The sequence below is a fragment of the Gymnogyps californianus genome, chromosome 5 (assembly GCF_018139145.2).
Source record: "Gymnogyps californianus isolate 813 chromosome 5, ASM1813914v2, whole genome shotgun sequence".
NCBI lineage: Eukaryota > Metazoa > Chordata > Aves > Accipitriformes > Cathartidae > Gymnogyps > Gymnogyps californianus.
The window spans coordinates 67,804,259-67,828,251 of NC_059475.1; the positions used below are offsets into that span (position 1 = coordinate 67,804,259).

Sequence of the window (23,993 nt, forward strand, 5' to 3'; positions counted from 1 at the left end):
AGGGAAGTAGTCCTGTCTAATGGGATTATTCCTGACGATGTTATCATCAGTCCAAAGTCAAAGGAGCAAGTCTCGAATTTGAATGCCTGTGCTTCATGGCTATGAGACTTGGTTCCCTTACATTCACTAGGATCACCTACAGTAGCTGTCCAACTTCAGGATCATGAATAGCCTGTCCTAAACTGATTAGCCTTTCCTCTCTGGTCTTTGTTTTGCCATTTGTGCGACCTAGCTGGGACTGCAGGTTCCGTGGGCAGAGCATTACCCATTCATGCGTGAACTGAGAGCAGAGTTCAGCTGTGACAGTTATAGCGTGGGAAAACATGAAGATGAACTTGAGTTAGGGCCCTCATTCAATGGGCTCTGGTTTAAACAGACCTGTGTGCACGCACGCTGCACGTGGCTGTTTGGTTATTATGTGACTTGGGTGGCGATGACGTAGAGGTTATACTCTGGTTATAAATCTGTTAGCCTGCCTGGTAGGTTTGATTCAAGAATTCAAGCAATAGCAGAAAAAGAAGCTTAAACCCATGTGATTAGATAAAAATCAATTCCTAATCGGCATCAATGTATCAGCGTGATTTTATTTAATTGCACCCAGCCCTACAGCCAGTACTTGGTATCAGTAATAATAATTAGGAATTAGAGAACTGAGTGAGGAGTATCTCCTGGATTTCTCAAATCTCTTAGAAAATATTAGTATTTTCCAGCCATTCAAGACACTAAAAGCTAAAACAACACCAGCAGAGGGAGACAAACCCTGTTATCAGACCAGCCCAGTCCAGCAAGACCTGTGGGATTCACTGCTTTTTTATAGGAAGCTGAACTGGAAACCTGAAGGAAGAACACCTTTTGTGAAACGTTGTGTGCCATTAATGTCTGCACACGTTTAATCAAGCATGAACTTAGGGATAAAGGAAGTTCTCTTAAAAAAAATCTCTTGGTAAGATACTAAATGTCTCATTGGCCTGAAATAAAATGTTTCATTTGTTTTTGGTGGGTTGCATACGCATGTGGATGTGTGTATGCATAAAATACATTAAAAATGCAGTTATGCTAACAGTTTCAAAAATTCGTTTCAGATGAAAAATCAAAACATTTAAAAAATATTCACCCAAATATTCTTGCCTTTTTCTGATTTTTTTTTTTTCCTTTTTATGGAGGGCAAACAGTCACTGGACTTGACGCAAGTAAACCTTTAGGCTTGACCACTCTAAACCTGTGTTTTCTGGTGAATGGGATAGCTATCTGAAACATAATCAGATCGAATTGTGATGGTTGTCCTCAAGTAAGAAAGCAACCCAGACTTCCACAGGTAAGTTAATTTTAATGCCATTTGAAAATAAATTAAAATAATGAAGAAACTGAATCACAAAAGCTTTCTTAAGGTGTAAATGGCAGAAGATATTGCCTCAGGTTGGCTAATTTTGCTCTCCAGATGACACAAAAAGTCACAAGTGGACCAGAACCATTTTGCTTCCATAAAGTTTAGTGCCAAAAGAAAATGTTTCCTTTGCTGTGCATAGCCTCAGCCTCTGTCTCTGAAAGAGTGGAAATGGAGGGAAGACGGAAAGAAAGATCTGAAAATGAATGAGTGTCTTCTGCTTTGCAGCATAATTTTTAACCTTTTCATGTTCTGTTAGGTTGTGAAGCAATCTTGGTTTGCTTGAGGCCATGGAGATTTCTTTCACCATTGAATGATTATATTTGTATTTTCTTCACTGGTCAGAGAGGTTGTTTTTTTACTCCTCTGGCTGTGTGTCTAAGAGGATGATTGTCTTGAACCAATGAGCATGTGGAGAAGCACCCCCTTGTTTGTCTATACTGAATATTGCATGTGCTGATTGAGGGAGCAAATGGCTTTTTATGGCAAAGGATTGCTTGCAATGGCAGGAAGTTGCAATGCATTTTTTAAAAAGCAATTCCATTGTTCTTTGCATTGGAGGTGAACTGGATGGGTTGACACAACTGGTACCAGCAGAGCTGGGGTTCAAAATCCAAACCCTACACATGCTGTGGGATTGAGTTGCCCACCTCAGGAGGAGAGGGACCTTGTCTGCCAAGGTTAGCCATCGGTGCATGCTCTGTGAACGTTGTAGTTCCATGTGTTTCCTGCAAAACTCTCATTTTGAGCAGTGCATGGGGGGTGATGTGTCTGGCTGTGGCTGTGAGACCCAAGGATCTGAGGTGGAGGAACTCCCCTCAGTCAGATTGTGTTCATGCTGGCTGGGTCTGCGGGCATCACTTCCAGACAGGACAGGATCCGCTTGTCTGGGAGTCCCGCATCTCTTATCTGGAGGAAAACTTTTGAATGGGGTGCAGACATGTCATTTTATAGCATGAACCATAAGAGAAAACAAGTGCAGGGGGATAGGTCTGTAAAAATAATCTTTTAGTTAATTGTCTAAATAGAAATAAATGTGTATGCCTTCAAATCCACTGCCACCATATTAAAAACCAGCAGTAAAAATCTCTGGGAGTGTTCAAGAGAGATTTTTTCCTTTCCCTACTATGGAGCAAAGATACTTGTGACAATTTTGACTGGTATAAACATAGACTAGTAGGAAAAGGGGCAGAGGGGACCTTGAGAGATCATCTATCCCTCTACCACAAGGCAAGATTTGCCAGGTCTGAGCCATTCCTGGCAAATCTTCGCCTCAACAGTGACAGAGAGTCTGTAGCTCCTTGACTAATTTACTCCAGTGCTCACCTGTCCTTCCTCTTAGGAAATGTGTCTAATGTTTGACCTAAATCCTCCTTGCTGCAATTTAAACCCATTATTTCTTGTCTTATACCCAGTGGACATGGAGAACAATTTATTACCTTCCTATCTGCAACAACCTTTTACATAGTTGAAGGCTGTTATCATGTCTCCCCCTCAGTCTTTTCTTCTCTAGACTAAACAAACCCAATTCTTTCAATCTTTCCTCATAGGTCATGTTTTCTAGACCCCTGATCATTTTTGTTATGGAAATAAACATCCTTTAAATCAAGTTCTGTGAATCAATCTTGTGTAGAAAGGAAGGGAAACAGAGAGGTTAGAGTTAGCATTGGGAACAGGAATCTGGTGGTGAAAGAAGTGAATTTTCTGAGGTCTATTGAGAGTACAGCCTTCCATTCTTCTTTGGGTTTAGGAAGTATATTGAACAAAATTTTCTTTCCCCAAATTTCCTTGGGAAACTCTTTTACATATCTGCTACCAGAAGGAAGATAGTATTTCATTTCCACAGGTTGTATGCAAAGTGGTCTCTGGGAAAGCATTGGGCAGGGTACCAGAGAGAGGTAATTTTTAATCATATGGCATGTCCTTCATGCAGACTTTCTAAAATCAGCTTGCCTGCAGTGATATCAAGCCTTGTTCTCCAACAAGTAATGTGGGTCATCCTCAAAAGGTAGTTTAAAAGTGGATCATAACTCTTGGACATTTAATGCAACCAGAGACTCAATGCAGAACATGAGTATTTACCTTCTGTTTTGGAGGTAATATTCTCCTTTATTACATGAGCTGCTCAGAGAGCATTGGAAATACCAGTACAACTGTTTCAGCTGCAAAAACATACACCACCCAAGGCTGTAGTCCACCTGAAAATCTATTTTGTAGAAAAGAATGCTCTAAGGATTGCCACTATTTCTCTCTATAAGGGTGATTTTTTTTGAGGAAGAGAGGACTTTTGCTGCTCCTATGTTCAGCCATCCATCAGCGCAGCCATCTAGCAGAGCCCAGAAGTCTAACCCTTGTCTGCTTCATCAGCTCTGTAGAGTATTAGCCTCTGTATAATATCCCACTCATTGCCAAATGGCTTAGACCAGGTCCTCTTAAAAGCTTAGTTCTCTACATCGTCTTGACCACTGATTGGATCATGAAACTGAGGGAAGAGAGAATAGCTATCCCAGACTAAGCACGCATGGAATTGTTGGAACAAGATATTGATCTAGCAGGTCCTGAGCAACCTGCTTTAGCTGACCCTGCTTTGAGGAAGGGGTTGGACTAGTTGACCTCCAAAGGTCCCTTCCAAACTCAGTAATTATGTGATTCTGTAATCAGGACATTATATTTGTGCAATAGCTGATTGAGGAGAGTGCCTCATAGTTTAGAGCCAATGGCTGAAAATGGATTATCGTTAGATGGACATCCTGGGCCCTTTTGCTTTGGATCTACTATTTTGGGATTCAGAGAAGGTGGATCTAATGCTTCTTACAAAAGTTTGATCTCTTCTGTAGAGTAGCTATGAGCTGGGTCTTTGGCACTGAAGAATTAAAGAGTTAAGGAGATGACCACTGTCAACTTAAAAACTGGGGGATGCAGAAGGATCCCAGAGAAGTTTCCTGTGTTTATCCTCCTTTCCATCCTTAAAAACAGCATGGGCTGGGCTGAAGCTATTTTAGGTGGTTTTCTAGATCCTGGATTGTGGAGGACTATGCTGCTAATGCTTCTAGGCAAGCGCAGCCTGCAGCATCCTTTTGTTCTTGGCGGTTCGGATGGTCGATACATTGACTCGCAGCTTCCCTGTTACTCAAAGGTAAGTGTGAAGCTGTGGTAAATCTAGTTTCAGATCAAAGACACTGCAGCCACATGATGTAAAGCATTCAAACCATCACTTTTCTTTTAAAAAATATTCTTCTGAAGGCTTTATGCTGGGTTCAGATATCACCTGTCTTTCCACAGCCTGTATAAACAGTAAAGCCAGCAGGAGCACCAGACTGCGTGCTTTGGCTAACTTGGGAGAAATGTTGTGTGCTAACATCTGATCCAGATTCCTCATTAACGGACACAGAAACATGGCCTCACTGTTCAGCCTGCAGAACAATGAACCTATAAACATGGGACAGCATAAAATTTTATAGAGAGAGCTGAAGGGCCAAGAGCATCTTGAAGTGGAGTGCACTGATGCACCTTGAAAAAGGAGTTCAGGAAGATATGGTAAAAGAAAAAGAGATGGAGTGTAGAAGCCACAGAAGAGCAAGTTTCAGTCCTTGCACAGGAGATGCTGAAAAGGCGAGAGGTTTCATGTTAGCTGGTGTGTGGTACCTATGTGAATGTGAAGTAATCAGTAGAAAGTGCAAGTAGTTCTCCAACAGGCAAAACCTTATTGAAAGGATTGTTTTGCAGAGAAACTTCCCAAATGTTCTCTCACCAGAGACAACGCTGATTTGACCTGTCAGACATTTTAAATTTCAGGCCTTGTCTGTGATCAAGATAGCTGAGAGTTCTAACACTCTTTAGCAGAGGTCCAAAATAAACAAGGTGTGGTGAAGAAAAATGCTTTTTGCTCTGTGCAGATTACTGGGAATGGTCTTCCTTTTGCTGTCTGACCCAATGGTAAAGGCTCGCTTATCTTCCAAGAGCCAGACTCTAGAGGATGCACAAGTGCTTCCTCTAAGCAAAGTGAAGGAGGCCAGGGACAATATTTTGGCTGAAGTGAGACACATTTGCTCTTGAGATGCCAGTAAACACATGCATTCCAAAAAGCAGTTTTGCTTTGATGAGTTTGGTCGTCATGATGGGACTGTGTTGTAGTAATAGCCAAGAAAAGGCTCTGATTTTAGATATTCTTATTTTTACAAATATCTAAGAAACTCTACTTCCCTTCACTAGTTATAAATGGTGTTGTAACAGAATCAGTCTTATAGCCATTAAAGACAGGCTTCCAACATTAGATACAATACTAAAAGTTGCACTTCTGAGATGGTCTCCGTGTAATTTCTCCCACATGGACCCTAAAACCACAGATGCTCTAACATGTGTTTAGGGCCCTGTAAGACATAGGGCCATCACTAATTAGCAAAAACCCTGAGCACGTGTTTAATTTTAAGCATGTGCTTTTCTCTCCCAGGAGGCCATAGGACTTAAGGACTTTAAGTGAACGGGTTTAGGGATATGCTTAAAGATAAGCATGTGTTTAGTTGCTTTCTTGTACTGTGGCTTTATTTGTTTTTACAGGAATAAGAGAAATGAAAGATCTTATTACAGATCAAACACAAATAAATGTCCAAAACACAGCAGGGAGGCTTTACGTCTTGGTTCAGAGCCCAATGAAGTCAATGGAAAAACACCCCAACACCTCAGTGGACTTTGGAGCAAAGTCCTCAGAGGACTGATGATGAACCCACTGCAGAAACTTGTTGAATACCTCATGTTTCTTTGCAAGGTTCCCTTATCTTGTATCCAGATGTTGCTAACAAGGATTTTTATTAGCTGCTGAGAAGTACGAGAGCGGCAGTTTTTCAACTCTTAAAATACATGCACATACAGATGAGGTAGAAAAAGTTTGCTCTGCAGTAGCAATTATGGTCTGTGGAGCTGTGAGTGTATTTCAAAAGTTTCCCGGTTCTTATCAGTAGAACCATTTCTTGGTCCCACTGATCTTAAAGTGTTTGCTCTCTTTTCTTTCACGAAGAGCAGTGAGGCAAGTGTGACACAGTTCCTAGGGTAAATGTTGCCTCTTTGTAGAGGGAAAGGTTTACACAACAGGAACAGCAGGTTCCTTTGAATAGCATTCATCTTTTCTGCCTTTAGATCTCTACAGTGTATACAGCAACACCTGAGTTACTCATTCAGATTCTCTTTTTAGGCGTGCAGGGAAATAGCCACCGTTTGAGAGCAATTGGATCTATTTTTGATGTTCATTTCAGGATGAGACAATGCTGGAGATTTCTCCATTTGATCAGCTGAATTTCCACCCACACAGCTGGATTTTGACCCTCTGGTTCAGGCTGAAGCTTTCCTTACTTCTGCAGAGACCGCCCTAACCAACATCAGCAGAACCGCCTGAGCCATCAGCCATCACCCAGCGGGGAAAATGATCATGCGCCGTCTTGTCAGGCTTGTCATGAAGGTAGGTGTCATTAGAATGTATGTGTTTCTGCCTCCTCCTCGGAAGTCATTTGGGTGGCAGTACCAGAGCCATGGGACAAGCTTTGTCCAAGCTAGCAAGCAGAGTGCCCACCTAGAGTCTCTGGAGAACTGGTAAGCAGTTAACGCTTGCTAAGCTGATATTGCTTCCTCTTCTATTATTACTTGTGTTTACCAGGTCAAATTGACATTGGTCTGCAGGGATATGCTACGGCCACATCACAGTACCCATCCAGAGTCTCTGGAGAATTGTTAAGCTCTTAGTACGTGCTAAACCCATGTTGCTGCATTGTCTGTTATTGCCTGTGTTTGCTAGGTCAAAGTGACACTGATCTACAAAGATGAGCTACGGTCACACCTTCATTTTGCTCTGGAGAAATATCCTCTGTCACTCCGGGCCTTACTTCCCCATCAATGAAAAACTTCTGGTGTTATCCACTGACAGTAGCTCTGGGATTTGGTATGCTGGGAAAGGGTCCTGTACCAGCTGCTTGGCACAACGGAGTTGTACCGTTCTATGTTTAAAAGAGTAAAAGATAATAAAGTGATATTATTTGCAGCTTGGATGCTCACTGGGTGAGCCCCAAAAAGTCCCTTTGATGTTTTATTCATTTTTGGTATCTTGATCTTTAACTGAGATCTCATTTTAAGGCTAGAGAAAAAATGCCAATATTCACCAAACTCTAAAATGCAAAACCAAAATGTTGGACCTGGTCTTTCTTTTCCTTCATGGTTCAGAGATTGCAGGGAAAATGATTTGAAGCATTTTCTTCCTATAACACCAAAACAGAGCCTGGCTTTTAAATAAGTATTTCTGTTGAGTGCCGAGAGCTGTCCTTTTCTTTCAAGCCATTTCACAGAACTGGAAGACACAAATCAATAGGTAAATGTGCACTACTAGTACTGTAATTATTATTTCTACTTTTCCTATGATTATGATGATAGGAAACATTTCTTACTTGTTCCCTAGATCAGTTATTTCTTCTACCTAGTCCCTGTCTTAAATTTTTGTAGTCCTCTGAACAGAATCTGCAGTCCTTAGTCACATTTAAAAAAACCCCATTGGCTTGAAAGGAAAATGTTAACTTCTTCAATGAGTGGAAAAATACTTCTGTTGCTTAAATGTAGGTAATTAGACTGAGGACTTTCTCCAAAGTAAACCTTGACAATCTAACAATCATCTTTGGCTTTTGCACTGCATGGAGTTTCTTTTACATTGTTAAATGCATTCCATGTTTCAGTAAATGACACCAGGCTCACCAGCAGTGACTGAGTGATTAGTTTATCATCCTCTTAGTGCAGCCATCTAGATCTTTAACTCTTTAAGCAGTGGCATTTAAGTCTTGAGAACACCCAGGATCATGCCTGAGGCTTTAGACATTCTCAATTCAAGCAAATCTTGGATATCAAGTGAAAATGAAGAAAAGAAAGTAGGTGGATGCATTCTGATAACACTTTAAACAAGTCAGGTAAGCTAAATTGCAAATAAACACCAGGCTTTTTGCAGAGGAAGCCAATTCCCCTTTCCTGGGACCACTTAGGTCATTAGGTGTCTGAGCAGCATAAAATTACACAGAGAAAATCTAACAGCATACAAAGAGAGTGAAAGGTGACAAATCTACATTTCCTAAGACCGAAGGATGTGAGGCAGGTTTTTTTTGGCTGGATTTACTATTCGTCTCTCATGGGGCAGTAAAATGAATACTTTTACAAAACAATTGATTATTAAAAAAATTATGTGGGCTGAAACATACTGTGCCAATGCCCTTGTGCTAAAATCTTGCTCATGCAGAGACGTGTAAGTACATAAAGCTTGGTAGGGCCTCTACTTTGGAAAAGAAAGGTGCAGGAGGATTTTCAGACAGAAGGAAAGGACTTTGACCTGTGAGCTGCTGACCAGCTGCATGTGCTGCTCAGCATCATGGATCTTCACCTATCATCTGATCCTGCTCAGTAATGCGAGCCAGATCACCATGTGTGCCCTCTGCCATGGGAGACATGGAGCTGCTCACCCCGTAGAGACAAAGTGCTTTGGGAGCTCTGTCACTGGGAAGAGTCTGAAATGTATGAACACAGCATTTACATGCCTCAAGCAACAGAACAGAGCCCAGCCTTTATTTATTTTTTATTTAAAAAATGCCTTTCGTCCACTGGCTGTGTTTTTTGGTTTTGTTTGGGTTGGTTTGCTTTTTTTTTATCCCAGACTGGACTTCGAGTTTTGCTGGTTTGGGTGAAAGGAGTTTTTGCCCAGCAGAGCAAGGGTGATCCTATGTGGACAGGGAACGGATGATGCTAGGTGAGATAAATTCTCTGTATCCTGAAAAGGGTTGAGAGTGGATTGGGAGCTACCTCTGAGACAGCAGAGCTGTGCACCTCCTGCAAGCATAGGCACGCTGGTTAGGTCTCCAACTTTCTGGTGACTATTGCTTAGCCCCCAGGCCATAGCCATTCTCAACCCTGTAGATACATTCAGGCACCTGCTTCAAGTACCTCTACCTAGCAGAAAACATGATGGAAGTGATCCAGTTGTGCCATCCATTTCAAGGCACCTCCTCTGTGGTGGTCTCATCTTGGGCTCTTGGTGGCTTACCAGCTGGGGAACCTCTGAAAAAGGAACGGTGACTGTGCTGGTGGCTGCCAGTGGTCCCAAGAGAGGGAAGTGAACCACACGACAGCTTTGCAAGTCCAAGCTGTCCTCGTGGCACCACACTGAGAGAGATTCTGTCAGGCTCACCTTGGATGGCTGCTATTTTGTGCTTTGGATCTGGGGTTTGTCTCCACTATCCTTGACTCAAGTCAATACTCATTGATTCTAAGTCCTCTTTGGCCTTCTCATTTTATCCTCCGCTCTTCAAACACCTGTCTTAACCCACTTCATTTTCATCTTGCAGTCCCTCAAGCCCCAACCCCACTCAGCCTCTCCTCGGTCCTTCCCGTGCTCAGCCTGGTCCGAAGCGGACAGGCAGCAGGATTTCCTGCCCCGCTTTGCCTCTGCACCTAACTGTTACGTGGGGAAAGAGCGATGGGAGATGAAGTGACTTGCTGAGGGCCTCTGGAGGCACGACAGATGACCCTGTGTTTTTGGCAGCCACGGAATTAGCTCAGTGCTGGGTCTTTGTGAGGAATGTTTGTAAGCTGATGCCGCTTTTATAAATGACATTGCACATCTGCTCTTTGCAATATTTCTTCGAATTGGGGTGTGGTGTCGTTTGCATACAATACCTGGTTCTGAGTCTTGTTGCCTTATCAGGTATGTGTACAGAGGGCGGGAAAAGGCAGCAGAGTCAGCAGGACGGAGATGGAACAAGCAGGAATGCAGGGTGCGACCAGGGGAACAAAGAGGTCCTTGGGGAAATTGCTGCAACTTAGTTCTGCTTTCCGTGACTCAAAGTGTAACACCACTGTGCCCAGGGGGCTGGTACTGGGAGATGCCAGCGTTACGCTAACCCCAGATCCTGCACAAGTAGAAACTGCTACTTCAGACCCTTCATCCTGAGCCCTTTGTTCAAAAATCTAGTTTTAAGCCTATTTCTCTTCATGTCTGGGTGATGCTGTGCACCTGCCAGTTGCGTCATTCGGGGTTGTCTTTGCAGACCAGTGCGAGCCTGTCGTGACACCTTGGTGCCTTTGGCTTCGGTCCCATTTTCTAGAATTGCACTTGGCCTTGCCTTGGCCCTTTGCCCAGGCTGAATTTGCCTTCTTGGTTTTCACTTCTTTCCCATATCGGTTTTCTCTCCTGTTCTGTCTTCCTGCTTATCCCCTGGGGTCTGGCTCTGTAAACCCTTCTGCCCAGGTGGACCTCTGTGTGGGTGAGCAACCCTTCACTTCCAAGGTCCCTTCATAGGTAAGAGAGAGTGAGATATGGGATGTCCTCAGACTCGTTCCCTTTTTTGCCGTTTCATTTTTTTTCTTCTTCAAACTGATTTTTACCTATTCCTCTCCTAAAAGTCCCTCTTCTCCCTTTTTTGTGAGCCAGTTCCTCAGCTTTATTCCTCTGTAAGCTGTTTGGTGACTGGTATTTTAAAAAATAAAATAAGTAGATCCTGCAAACGGCCTTTAATAGAAAGCCTCGTTTGCCTGTGGGATTAGACACGCACGGTACACACGTACAACGCTGGTTTGCCCACATCGTTTGGATAAGGTATCAGAGAGTACAGACTGTCTTTGCATTGAAGCCTGCAGGTCAAGAAATTGGCCTCCCTTCAGTTCACGGGCCGTGTGGCTGCCAGCCAGTAATCTAAAGCCCTGATGACTACTTCTGGAAAATGCTGGAAACCCACCTCTGACTACAATGTGTTTAATTCCTAGTTTCCAGGCGTATTCAGTTTCGCTTCTTCCTTACGGAGGAGATTTTGCTTCTGTAGTTTTTGAAACGTCCCACAGCAATGATTCCCTTCTGCTCTTCTTCTGAAGCGGGTGCGACCGGAGAGAGAGTCAGCCCAGGTCTTTCTGCTGTAGATGAGACGTGAATCACTGGGTGTCTCTCCACGATGTATGGGGCAGCCCAACTTTCGTTTCATGTGCTGTAAATTAGAGATCATACAGAGTCTCTGTGTCATGTTACTCTTCCAATATGTTCCCAGGGGCTGGAGCCCCACTGAAATGGTTTGAAAGCCTTTTGTTTGCTGGGTTGGAATTTGGGGACCTGTTTGGAACTAATGTTTATTTTTGCTTTATTTCTGAGGATGGTGCAAAATGCTCTTGTTCTTCCAGAATGGAGGCTCTGACATGCCTTTAATTCTAATTGCCTCCTTTCCCCATTTTTTTAAATTACTCTTCACTGTTAAGCATATGCTTAGCCACTTGGATAAAGTAGGTTCCTGGTGATTCAGCCAGTGTCAGAGAAGCACAAAGCTGAACCTAGACCTTCTGAAGTCCAAATCAGCTCCTTCATCATTAGGCCAACCTTCCTTTAGGCATCCCAGTACTTGCAGCACTGCACCAAACCTATCGCCTTTGAACTTCCCAGGTAGCTAAAGGCCTCCTTTAGGCTGCTGAGTCAGTGTCTGTATATGATGGAAGCAGTGAAGGGGAAAATAGATAATTGCTTATGTAGAAAAGAGCCAAAAATGAAATCAGGTTTCACTGCTGTTGACACAAACAGTGCCCCTGCTCAGCTGTTTTTGGGTAGGAGCTGTTTGGGAGAGGAGGTGGGCTTTGATTCTGCTTACAAGCGTTTTCTGTTGCCCCAGAACAGAGCCGAGCAGGTAACAGTAAGTAAGAATGTCTCTACCTTGAAAATAAACCCAGCTAACACTCGTTAGCTTGCTTTATCAATAATAAAACAGAGAGCCCTGCCACACTGTAGTGAAGTAGGTCCTGCTAAAAGGTTTGTCAGGAAGGATTGGAGGTTCTTTTATCTCCTTCCTTCTGCTGTATAGGGCATTACCCCTGTCATAAGGATGAAACCTGTAGGATATTTGCAGTGAACTGGGTTGTCCTGACAAAGCTGCTGCACTAACATGGATTGTTTTGTACTAGAATAAGCCATCAAGGTCCCGCCTTGGTTAGGATCCTGCTGCTCTTAGTATGTTCTAGCCGAATGTGATGGACACATGTGTGTCTGGGCGTGTTTGTGTGTACACACATTTATATACACATACGTGTTTATAAAAGTACATATGACACTGAGTGAGAGGTAGGACAGTAGCTTGACAAGGAATACCTACAAAGCCCATACAACCTGCAGCCTCATATATATGTGTGTGGAGAAGGAGCCTTTCCCTCAGAAGCGATCTCTTTCTCGTCACGTGTCTGTGGGAAGCTCATGCTCTCTTCATACACGTTCATTGTGTAAGGTTATTCACTGAGCACTTTCTAAGAACGATCCTTGGTCTGATGATTATTTGTCACCAGGCAACTGGTACAAACGAGCCCTGCCAGTTTATTATTGCTGGAGATGGAGGCCACAGGGCATGTCCGTGTTTCCTGACTGGGAATCTCTAGCAAGATCCTTCCTCTCTGCTTTCAGGTGAGGATTTTTACATTAACAAACTCAAAATTCAGCGACGTGCTGACATGTCCCAGCACTTGTGAAAACGCCTACCGGTAAAGTCCTTTGCTATTGCTGAAAATCAAATAGAACTGGTGTGAACTATTTTTGCAGCGGTTGTCCTGCTCTGCTTATTTACGCCTTGTACTAGGGTTTGAAATCATTAAAGCTTCTGATGATAGCAGATCTCAAGATACAATTAAAGGACAAAGACAAATGTCGGCACCCTGGAGGTGCCACGTGGTTGTGTGGAATGGTCGATTTGGCAGCGTTGCCAGACAGTGAGGAAGAGCAAAGCATTTGAAATAGCAGAGTCGCAGCCAAACTCAGACAAAGCCGCATATCAGTGCTGGAGACACACTGAAGTGGTATGTACGCTAAGGGAGCTGCCAACGCTTGTGGTATTCTCAAAAAGTATTCATGACTCAACAGATCCAAAATGAATCTGCTTATCTTTGATAGCCATATGGCCGTATGGCGTTCATTAGAAGAGCGGTGGTCTTTATTAGTACCAGCTAATTTCAGAGCAGGAGGAATGCGTTCTTCATCTTCTGGAGGTCCTTGCTTCTCAGGGATGAGGCTTTGATTGAGTGGGGAGTAATACAGTGCGGAAGCAAACGTGTGCTAAAGGCAACATTTCTTTCCAAAAGCTGCATGAGATCGGTGCATATTCTTCTTGTAGCATTGATCAGGGAAACCAGTTGATGTGTAGATGACTTTACAACAGATGCCTTAAAGTGGTGTTTCTAACACAGTTCAGGAGAATTTTAATAACAGCCCATTAAAATGGCTCTACCTTTATTTTATGAGTCATGTTGCTGAAGCACTTCCCTAAGACCCAGGCCTCCTAGTTTTGATGCACTGCACAAGCGTCTCTCAAGGAACAATATATAGCAGCTGAGACCTTACACTCTCACAGCAGGAGACGGACAATGTGTGTATGAAAAGCAAGGGGTGACATTTCTAGGCTTGCTCAGTCTTGGGGATCTTTGAAAAGTGAAAATACGAACGAGTCAAAAGCACGTAAACATTCTCCCTGCGTGGGACAGTCAACCTTTTCATAGAATTTGTAAAACAATAAAAATCGTCCTTAAGAACTTAAAAATAGAAAAAGCAGACAATCCTACTGTTTCAACTGCTGTGTATCTGATTACCAAAGACTGCCTTTTTATAACTGCATTTTTTTAATGTTCCCACACAGTGGTTTTGTATGTATTTGTAAAAAAACTATTTGGAATAAAACAGCAATCCTGAACATGATTCTCTTCTTAGCTCAGGAGTGGTTCTAGACGTGGTCCTGACACCTCAGTAGAGACACGTTAATGTAAAGCAGAAATAAAGTCCAAGCTGGGCCCAGTCCTCTGTTTCAGGAGAAGTACGAATTTCTTTATGCAAGAGAAGGTAGAAAATCCTGGTAGAACAGGCCAGCTCTGAAGCATTCAGAGAAATCAGGAAAATCTCAGAGTGGTTGTAAAAAATGTTCCTTTCGCCATTCAAGCAGCTGCACTTGTTTTCACCGGTTGCAGTCCGGCTCTTTAGTGAAGAGCTACTTTGGAAAACGTAATCCCTTGGAGTTGTTTGTTCAGTTCCCTTTGTTTTAATTGACAAGCTTAGGCAGTTGAAAGGAAAGGGTAGGAGGGAATTGATCTTAGCACACTTATGGGCATCTCCTCCTGTAATTCATGTCATTAAAATGTCTCTGACATATGACTTTATTTATTTATTTATGGTTTTAGGCTTGTTTCTGCTCAAGCACAAACCTGGTGAGACAAGTTTTTTTCCCAAGGCAGGTTGTTTGCAAACTTTGGAGCCCAAAAGGTGCAGCTGCTCTAAAAATAACATAGGATGCAAGAACTGGTTTGGGAAGGTCTCTCTGCCTGAGTCCAGAGGCATCTCCTGAAATGCTGCCATCAGGGGAGAAGTTTGCCTTGTAAACAGAGCTGGCCTAATTTCTAGAGGTGCTGAACATCGACCTGCAGCGCTCGCTGGTAGGTCCTGAGCACACGAAACTTGGAAACGGGTCAAATGTTAGTGGCTGGGATTTTATCAGGAATTCGTCTGGGCAAATCCACGATTACCGGGTTGAAACAAAAGAGAGCAAATAATTGCCCCTCGGCTAGTGACCTCTGCAAGCAGAGCTGGGCACCCGGACTCTAGGAGACCTGCCAGCTCCTGGGCTTCTTGCTGCCGCCGACAAAGTCTTCTGTCACAGTCAAGGTCTGTACGTACATGAAGCACCTCTTTGTCTGGCCATTCTTTGCAGGGTGACGTCCCCAATGACCTGGTGCTTAGCTTCCAGAGGAGGCCAATGGTCTTGCTGTCCAGGTTCAGAGATCCTCAGAAGGTTTTTCACGGAAGTCAGAGAGGAAAAAACCTGGCAGCCCGAATACGGCTGGGACTGGATCACAGGCAAGAACCACACCAATCCCCCCTCTCACCCACGCGAGATGTGATGCAGCGGGAGCTGTGTCTTGCGTTGAGCAGACACATAATGTTCTCTATTTTTGATGTGCTGGATCTTTAAAACGCACAATGTTGTATCTGCCGCTGAATTAAGCAGTGTTTGCTTTTCAAACCTTCCACATTTGTATTTTTAGCTCCATTTTGGCATTCACTTTTTTGGTTGGAATATATAACACACTTGGTTGTTTAGCATGCCTGGACCGAATTCAGCCTATGTGTAACTCCACAGGCTTGAGCAGAAGCTACGTTCAAGGTGAATTACTCTCTATGGGGCTAAGGAAATACAGCTTCTGTAGAAATGCATTTCAGCTCCCTCAGTCAATGCTACACTATTTCCATCCATGGTTATTCCTTTGTGGTTTGGGTTATGTATTTACATTTTACGGAATAAATACTACAGCTTTCCCCATGACTAACACTTCTTAGTAACCAGTAAGCTACTCAAATACACTATTGCCTCCTACAAGAGCCTAAACCACACTGCTCTCCACTGGCTTTCTGTCCCCAGCTGGCTACCTCCTTGCGCAGAGGCATGGTTAACCAGCATTTCACGGGCAACTTTTTGGACCTCGGTGTAACGGGACGGCTTACGAGAGCAGGCACTGGATGCCGTGGGACTGAATTCCTCAGTGACAAACATTTCAAACACGGCCGCTCTCTGATCCTAACAAAATCCGAGTGAGGTCTTTAGACAAAGAGCGTAACGTATCGCTGCTGCTCCCACAAAGAGGGAGCGAGTTGCTTTTCCAAACCCAGAGGTCTGTTTTAAGAGCAGTGCTATACAGGCCCTTGCGTAAACTTTGTTTATAGACTGGAGTATTTTCAATGAAAATGTTATTTAACTTTAAAAAGTTGCACAGCAGCTACTCCAAAAATTGTTTTTCCTTGTTAAGAATAACACACAGTGTGATACATTTGAAACGGCGATAGCAATATTTCACAAATTTTGATGGATTCATAGTCCAAATACCTTGCTAACAGATGTTTCTTTTAAACTCAGAGTGGTATAGGAATAACTCAGAGATATTACAGTGTCAGCACTGCCTTTTATCTGTGCGTGTCCTTTCAGTGACATCCCTGGGCTTTTCTAACGCACGGGTCAGGTCTGAGCTAAGAAAAAAAAGTGAAATATTAAAAGAAGTCGTATCGGATTGTGTGTGGGTTTCGGGGCAGCGCTGTAAGGAAGCCGACGCGCCCTGCCGCGGGCTTGCTGTCCGCTTGGGCACAGTGGCCTGGTGGTTTGTGGAAACGTGCTGGTTTACAGCCGTCGTCTCTGAGCTGGCTTTTGGTTGTGGTTCATCGATGAACGTAGGAGTTCCCATGGCCACTCCATGCCCGCATCTTTTGGTCTCATAAATTAACTAACTTTTCTCTCTGTGGATGGCAGTTTGCCCAACACAAAGGGATACCCCAGCAGGGCAAAGGGACAATATTTTAATGCCCTGGTGGAGTTCTCTTGATTTACCATGGGGTCGTTCAGTCTACTCTGTCTCTCCAAAGTATGTGGCATCCATCGCTCTTCATTAGGGGGTCTTTCCCAGGAGCTGCCTTCTCCACACCTTGTTTGTACATCACCCCCAGCGTGTCCAGTTGATGTGTGCTAGCAGCAAACCAGTCTGTCCCCAAACCCCATCTGGGAAGAGCCTCAAGCCTTGGGAAGCCTGGCTCTTGGTCTCAACCCCAAAGCAATGCTTGGGTTGAACTGCGGGGCAGGGAGCATCGTTCCTCCAGAAGACCCCTGCTTGTACCCCTCTGGAGCAGCCAGTTGTGGCCGTACACAGCCCGTGCTGGCTTGGGAAGGCGCCTGCTTCACATCCAGGTGGGGGTCCGGGAACCCGGCCTGATGGGAATTGGGGAGAGCGTTATTCTGGCAGCCAGGGAGAGAAGGGTGAGGAGAAGGATGAGAAAAACCGGAGGGCAGGTGGGAACCCGGGGCAGGGAGCGGGCATAATCCACGGGCCTGGCAGCGGGCTCCCAGCCCCCGGGAGCATGTAGGGGTTTCCAGCAGCGCGGCCCCTCGGGGCCCGGCGGGCGGTGGGTGGTGAGAGCATGGGAGGAACCAGGTCTCTGCCGCCGTCCCTTTCTCCGGGCAGCTGCTTCTCATTCCCGAGCGCTCCCTCCCTTCTCGTCAGGGGAGAGGCGCTTCCCGAGTTTCCCTTCCCAAACCGGTCTCTTGGCGGGTCCACCGTCCCCGCCGTCCCCGCACAGCACCCGCCCCGCGCCCGCTCCCCTGGCCCGGCGTGCTCGGCGGGGGCCGTGCGGTGACACGGACGCCCCGGGGGCACCCACGCCGACCGCCCCCCCGGCCGTGCGTGGAGGGGGGGGGGGGGCAGGAGGGGGCCGCGGGGCCCCGCGCCTCGGGCTCTGCCGGTCCCCCGGGGATGCACCTGAGCGGAGCGGCGGGAACCCCCCCCGGGGGACCGCGCTAGCCCCGTCCCACGCCCGCCGCCCCGCCGCAGCTCAGCCCCAGCACCGGCGGGGTCCCGACCCCCGGGCGCAGCCCCTCTGTCGGCCGTCCCCTTCCCCGTCCCCCCCCCCCCCCCCCGGACCCCTCCCCGGGGCGGCGGGCGCCGCGGGCCGGGAGCCTGGCGCGGGCGGCGGGGCGGGCCGGGCCCGTCCCCGCGGGGCCGGGCCGGGCGGGGGCGGGCCGGGGGCGGCGGGCCGGGCCGGGCCGGGCTGGCGGGGTGCGCGGCTCCACGTGACTGCGGGGCCGGGAGAAAACCGGGGCCGGCGGCGGCGGCGGCCGCACTGCGCCCGGGCGGCGATCGCGGGAGGCGCTCGGCAGCCGCTGCCCCGAGGCTTTCGGCGCGCTGGGTCCGGGCTGGCTCTCCAGAATCATGGACTGTGCTGATATGCCTTGCTTGCTGTCAGTGAGTACAGCCCTCTTCTTCCTCGGCTTCGCTCTTTACTTTTGGTTTTCATTACGGTTCTTTATTTTACTTTTTTTAAACTTTATTTTGGTCTTGTCCCCATTCCGTCCCCCGCCTCCCGGGGTCTGGCGGCGGGACGCGAACCCGCGTGCCCCCGGGCCACGCCGAACCGGGCGCCCCTTCTCTGCCGGGCGCCGGGGCCCCGCCGCAGCTTCGGCCCGGCCCGGCCCGGCGGGGCGAGCGGGGCCGGGATGCGCCGGAGACCCGCCTGCCCGTGGGGGCTGCCGGGCGGCGAGCAACCTGGGGCGAGCGGCTAATCCCGGCCCGCCGGGGCGCGCCTGCTGCCGCTCGGGGGCTTCTTCTAATGTCGTCTTGCCATTTATTATTATTATTATTAATTATTTTTCAAGTTTATTCGGAAGAGGAGGAGGGGGGGTTGCTTCTCATCCTGACTTTCCTTGTTGTTTGTTGTTGCGTTTTTTACACCCCAGAGACACCATGATTCCTGGTAACCGAATGCTGATGGTCATCCTACTATGCCAAGTCCTGCTAGGAGGTACTAACCATGCTAGCCTGATACCGGAGACCGGCAGGAAGAAAGTCGCAGAGCTTCAGGGACAAGCCGGATCCGGACGCCGCTCTGCCCAAAGCCATGAACTCTTGCGGGGTTTCGAAACAACTCTGCTGCAGATGTTTGGGCTGCGAAGGCGGCCTCAGCCCAGCAAGTCAGCCGTCATTCCTAGTTACATGCTGGATCTCTATCGACTCCAGTCTGGAGAAGAGGAGGAAAGCCTCCAGGAAATTAGCCTGCAGTACCCTGAGCGATCGACCAGCCGGGCAAACACCGTGAGGAGTTTCCACCATGAAGGTCAGTGACGGGAGGAGGTAAATTCCCAGCCCCAGTAGCGATCGGGATTTCCTTGTGTTTGGAAGCTCACAAATGCGTTTAGAAGTAAGGATGTGCCCGGCCCTAAATTTATGGGAGGAAAACCGCCCCCCCAAGCCTGCTGTGTGTGGGTGACAGGCGTGCTGCTCTGTATTTTTTCCAGCATCCTGTGCTTAATTCGAGCTTGACCATATTTTGGGGTGCTTTCACTTCTGTTGACAACAGCGAGTTTCTTTCGGTGCCTCTGCCTCAGGGTCACTCCCTGGGCTCGCGTGGATTTAATGGCTCTGGATCGGATGCGGGAGTAAAGTGAGGGCGGGATCTCGCCCCTGGTGTGTTTCTTTTGAACTATCAAAGCGATTGCTGCCTGGTTTTGCTCTTAAGAGGAGAAAAAAAAAAAATCCAAAAAAACCCCTACTCGAACTTAATACTTACAGCTGTGTGTTTATAAGGTTTATTCAATAGGCCCTTGTAATCTGATCCAAATGTTTCCTAGCGGATGTTTCTTTTCCAAAGTAAATCTGAATTATTAATCCAGCCGCATCATTACTGCGTTGGAATTTGCTTCTCTTTCTCCCCCCTGCCCCCCGTAACAAGGCACCTCTGTGCTCCGTGGCGCCACACCTCGCCTGGGAGATGATTTTTTTGGAGAGATTGGGGGGGAAAGCGAAAGGGGAAAAGCCTCCCCGAAAGGGGAAAAGCCTCCCCAAAAGGGGAAGTGAGACAGGAAAGGGTGACCCGGTCCGGGCACAGGCATGCGGAGGGTGAGCGAGCGGCGCCGGGGCAGGAGCTGCTCCGGGTCTGGCCGGGAGGGATGCGCGGGGGGAGCGGAGAGGTGCCGGTGGCTGCCGGGCAGGTGAAGCGTGGGTGCGTGCTGTGGCTGTGCCGGGGGTCTGTGGCTGGGTGCCCCGAGGCTGACGTGCTCTTGTTTGCTTTTTGTACCGCTTCCCTTCCCCACCCTGCTCCACTTCAGAGCACCTGGAGACCGTCCCGGGTCCCAGCGAGGCGCCCCGGATCCGCTTCGTCTTCAACCTCAGCAGCGTGCCGGAAAACGAGGTGATCTCCTCGGCGGAGCTGCGGCTGTACCGGGAGCAGGTGGAGGAGCCGAGCGCGGCGTGGGAGAGGGGCTTCCACCGGATAAACATTTACGAAGTGATGAAGCCGCTGTCGGAGCGTGCTCAGGCCATTACGCGCCTGTTGGACACGCGTCTGGTGCACCACAACGTGACGCGCTGGGAGACCTTTGATGTGAGCCCGGCTGTGATCCGGTGGACCAAGGACAAGCAACCGAACCACGGGCTGGTGATCGAGGTGACCCACCTCCACCACGCACAGACTCATCAGGGCAAACACGTCAGGATTAGCCGATCTTTACCTCAAGGGCGCGGGGACTGGGCTCAGCTCAGGCCGCTCCTGGTCACTTTTGGGCACGACGGGCGAGGCCACGCGCTGACCCGTAGAGCCCGCCGGAGCCCCAAGCACCAGCGTTCCCGCAAGAACAAAAAAAACTGCCGCCGCCATGCCCTCTATGTGGATTTCAGCGACGTGGGCTGGAACGACTGGATCGTGGCACCCCCGGGGTACCAGGCGTTTTACTGCCACGGGGACTGCCCCTTCCCTCTGGCCGACCACCTCAACTCCACGAACCACGCCATCGTGCAGACGCTGGTGAACTCCGTGAACTCCAGCATCCCCAAGGCCTGCTGCGTGCCCACGGAGCTGAGCGCCATCTCCATGCTCTACCTGGATGAGTATGACAAGGTGGTCCTGAAAAACTACCAGGAGATGGTGGTGGAGGGGTGCGGGTGCCGCTGACCCCCTTCCCCGCCACCCTCTCCTCCCCTTCTCTCTCCCTCCCGTCCCACCCCAGAACTGCTTGCTATAGCTGGACTCTTCTCTAAACTAAACGTTCACCTTGACCTTATTTATGACTTTATGTGCAAATGTTTTTGACAATAATGATCATATATTTTGACAAAATATATTTATAACTACATATTAAAAGAAAAAAATAAAATGAGTCATTATTTTAAAGGTAAACGCATTTTGTGTCTCGCCTCTCAGGGTGCTGCTGAGGCTGTGCTGGCTGGGGGTGCAGCAGGGAATATATCTTCTCTCCTCATCTTCTCCCCCCCTCCCCGCTTTCCCCCACCCCTTTTCCGCTTAAAAGCTTTGCAAATTTTAGTCTTTCTATTTCTTGCCAAGGTACCGCGGATCCCCCTGTGCTGGGGCTGCGCCACGTGGGAGATGAGGGTCCCTGGAGATTAAGAGCTGCTTCTCCCGGCCGCTGGGAATAGAGCCGACCTTGCTAACCTGGCCCAAGCCTTTGCAAAGCAACCCACCAAAAATGCATTTGAAAAGAAGGTGAAGATTTACCTGAGGGCTTTATGCTAAACCCAATGGGTTTTATACCCTTCGTCCATCTTCAGGATTCCCCAGGTTTTAAAACTATTAACATTTCCCCCCCGCTCCTCCCCTCCTCACTGGAGATTGGCTTCTTTGGGAAGCTTCAAAGGTTTGCACGGGTCCTTTGAAGATCAAATCGCCCCATTACAATGCCAAAAAAAAAAAAAGATATCTGGAGCAGTTAAATATGTGTTAGCTAATAGCTACCTGTGCTGTGTCCTTTCCAAATTGCTTCCGAGCAGGAAGGTGATCAGAGCCGAGCAGGTACAGTTGGAGGTATCTAGGGCCTGAAACCCCTGGCTCAAATCCATCGGATGGACTGTGTTTGGCTTGGAAAATAGGGAGCTGTGCCATGGGGTGCGTGCGTGGGGCTCGTGTCCTCGGTGATTGTGGGAGTGGGAAGGGACAGGAGCAGGGTGAGGGTGCATGATGCATCTTTTTTTTTTTTTTTTTTTTTTCTTTTCCTTTAATGATTGGAGCTTTCCAACCCTCCGAAAGGGGCAGCTTAGTTGAAACCAATAAAAACTGGAGTCGAAAGCTTGCCAAAAGCCTTGGCTCCCTGAAGAGTGCAGGTGGAGAGAGGAGATGGGAGCCGCGGGGGGAGGCGAGCGTGGCCCTGCGTTTCTCTCGGAAACAAAAAAACCAGCCCTCAACCTCCTCTGTGCCAGCGAGGCTTTTCCCACCCCTCCATCCCACCGGGTGCCAGCGCACAGGAGCAGGCCACAGGCTCCCCTCCACTGCCGGAGAGCCTCCGGGTAACTCCGTGCCTCCCCAGCCGGGTGCTGCCCGCAGCCTCCCGGCACCCTGCGAGGCAGCGATGGGTGTTTGCTACGGGGACCGAGGGTCCTCTGCATGGCAGGGCTCTGCGTGGGTGCTCGCGGGGATGCACAGCGCCTATAGGGCCGTGGCAGATGGGGAGGAGGGGATCACCCCACTGCTGGGGAGCCCAGGCGTGGGTGTAGGGGGCCGGGGTTATTGCTGCCGTGTCTCCGGGGGCCCCCTCGGCCCCGAGCTGACACTCTCATTCCTGCCTTTAGAAGGGAAATGTGTGGCCCGGGGCATCGGCGACCTGCTGCCTCCCCTTTGATGCCTGCATATCAGACATAGCCATGCCAAAGAAAGAATTTCATTTTGAAGTGGCATCAGCTAAAGGCGAGCGCCTTTCAGCTGCCTGACAGGGCAATTACACACATCTCCGCCGATCTGCCCCGCCGCTGATAACCCCGGCTGCTGCGGGGCCGCTGGGGCCGGCCGGCCGGCCGGGGAAAGGGGTTCTTCGGGCCCCACGGCAGCCCTGGCTCTCGGGGCCGTGGGGCAGGCACTGTGGGAGGGTGTCTTGAAAAAAATTACTGTGCTTTTAAAAAAAAAAAAAAAAAAAAAAAGACAAAAAAATTAAAGAAAGTGGCTTCTCCCAGGTTTGCTTCCCCATTTCTTGGTGCATCCCAGGTTATCCCGGAGGCTGAAGGCCGTGAGGGTGTTACAAAGCTAAGCGGCATGCGCGCAAACGCCTCTTGGATTTAGATCATTCTCGTTGTGGAAGTCTCCAGCCGCTTTGCTGCGTTCCTGCTGCTTTATGGATCTGTTTATTTTGGTGCCTTTTTTTTTTTTTTTTTTTTTTTTTGCATTGCGTTTAAATGATGAAATCAAAGCTTCAGCCCCGTGGAGGCAGAGGCACTTGCTTTTCCGTAGGTGCTGCGAGGGGAGAAGTTGTCCTGCCGCATACGTGGCCTTTGGGAGATTTTTCCTTTGCTTTGGTTTTCCTGCCCTGGCGCTGGGCTGTGGGTTGGTGAGATCCTACATGGGGTGTTCCGCTCAGAAACTGTAGGAAAAAAAACCCAACTGTTTTTTTAAAAAAACCCAACCAAACAAAACAAAGTATTTCAATTTTGTAAATTTTGTAAGAATCTAAACTGTGAATATAAACCAGCTGACTGTAGAAGTGATGTATGTTATGAAATATTCATGGATGCACTAAGCAATTTACTCAGTGGAGCGTGTCTAAACTTTTGCATTTAACACAGAGTACAAGGGCTGAGGGTTTCTCTCCCCGTGTGTGCACATCCCTCTGTCCCACACGGGTGGCAGACTGCTGTATGGCCTCGTGTGACCAGAGAGGCATGTAGCAAAATTCTCAATCCGATAAATTGTTTCAAAAAATAGGAAAATACAACAAAATTGTCAGGGAAACCAGAATTGGGTCCCTTTCCAGTTTCCAACTGATTGGATTCCATTCCAACCAGTGGCGTTTTTTTCCCACCACTTCAATTTGCGCTGGGTTTTGCTGGTGATAATCAGAGCTCTCTTCACCGCCCTGGCAAGGGGGAGAGGGGTTGCTTTTGGGAAGCTGCGAGTTAAGCGCTGGTGCGGAGACACCCAGGAATTCCACACAGCTTTTCTGGCCGTTGTTTTGTGCACTTGTTGCAGCCGTCGTGCGGTTTAATCCTGCGCTCTGGAATCGGCGTGATGACCGGTCCTGTCTGAGTGCTGCTTGCCGTAGGCACGCTGATTCGGCTTCTTGCTGGC

General features: G+C 47.9%; 1 protein-coding gene across 2 annotated transcripts; it reads left to right on the top strand.

Moving 5' to 3' along the window:
- The first annotated feature begins 18,127 nt into the window (after window positions 1–18,127).
- BMP4 (bone morphogenetic protein 4) lies at window positions 18,128–21,883 on the top strand. 2 transcript variants are annotated; one of them, XM_050897435.1, is made up of 4 exons: window positions 18,128–18,178; window positions 18,670–19,046; window positions 20,038–20,825; window positions 21,270–21,883. In XM_050897435.1, the coding sequence occupies exons 2-4, from the start codon at window positions 18,677–18,679 to the stop codon at window positions 21,330–21,332; spliced, it is 1,221 nt and encodes a 406-aa protein (XP_050753392.1). In that variant the 5' UTR covers window positions 18,128–18,178; window positions 18,670–18,676; the 3' UTR covers window positions 21,333–21,883. The 2 variants fall into 2 exon arrangements, with proteins under 2 accessions (XP_050753392.1, XP_050753393.1); XM_050897436.1 differs by lacking the exon at window positions 21,270–21,883 and having other exon boundaries at window positions 20,038–21,089.
- The last annotated feature ends 2,110 nt before the right edge of the window (window positions 21,884–23,993 follow it).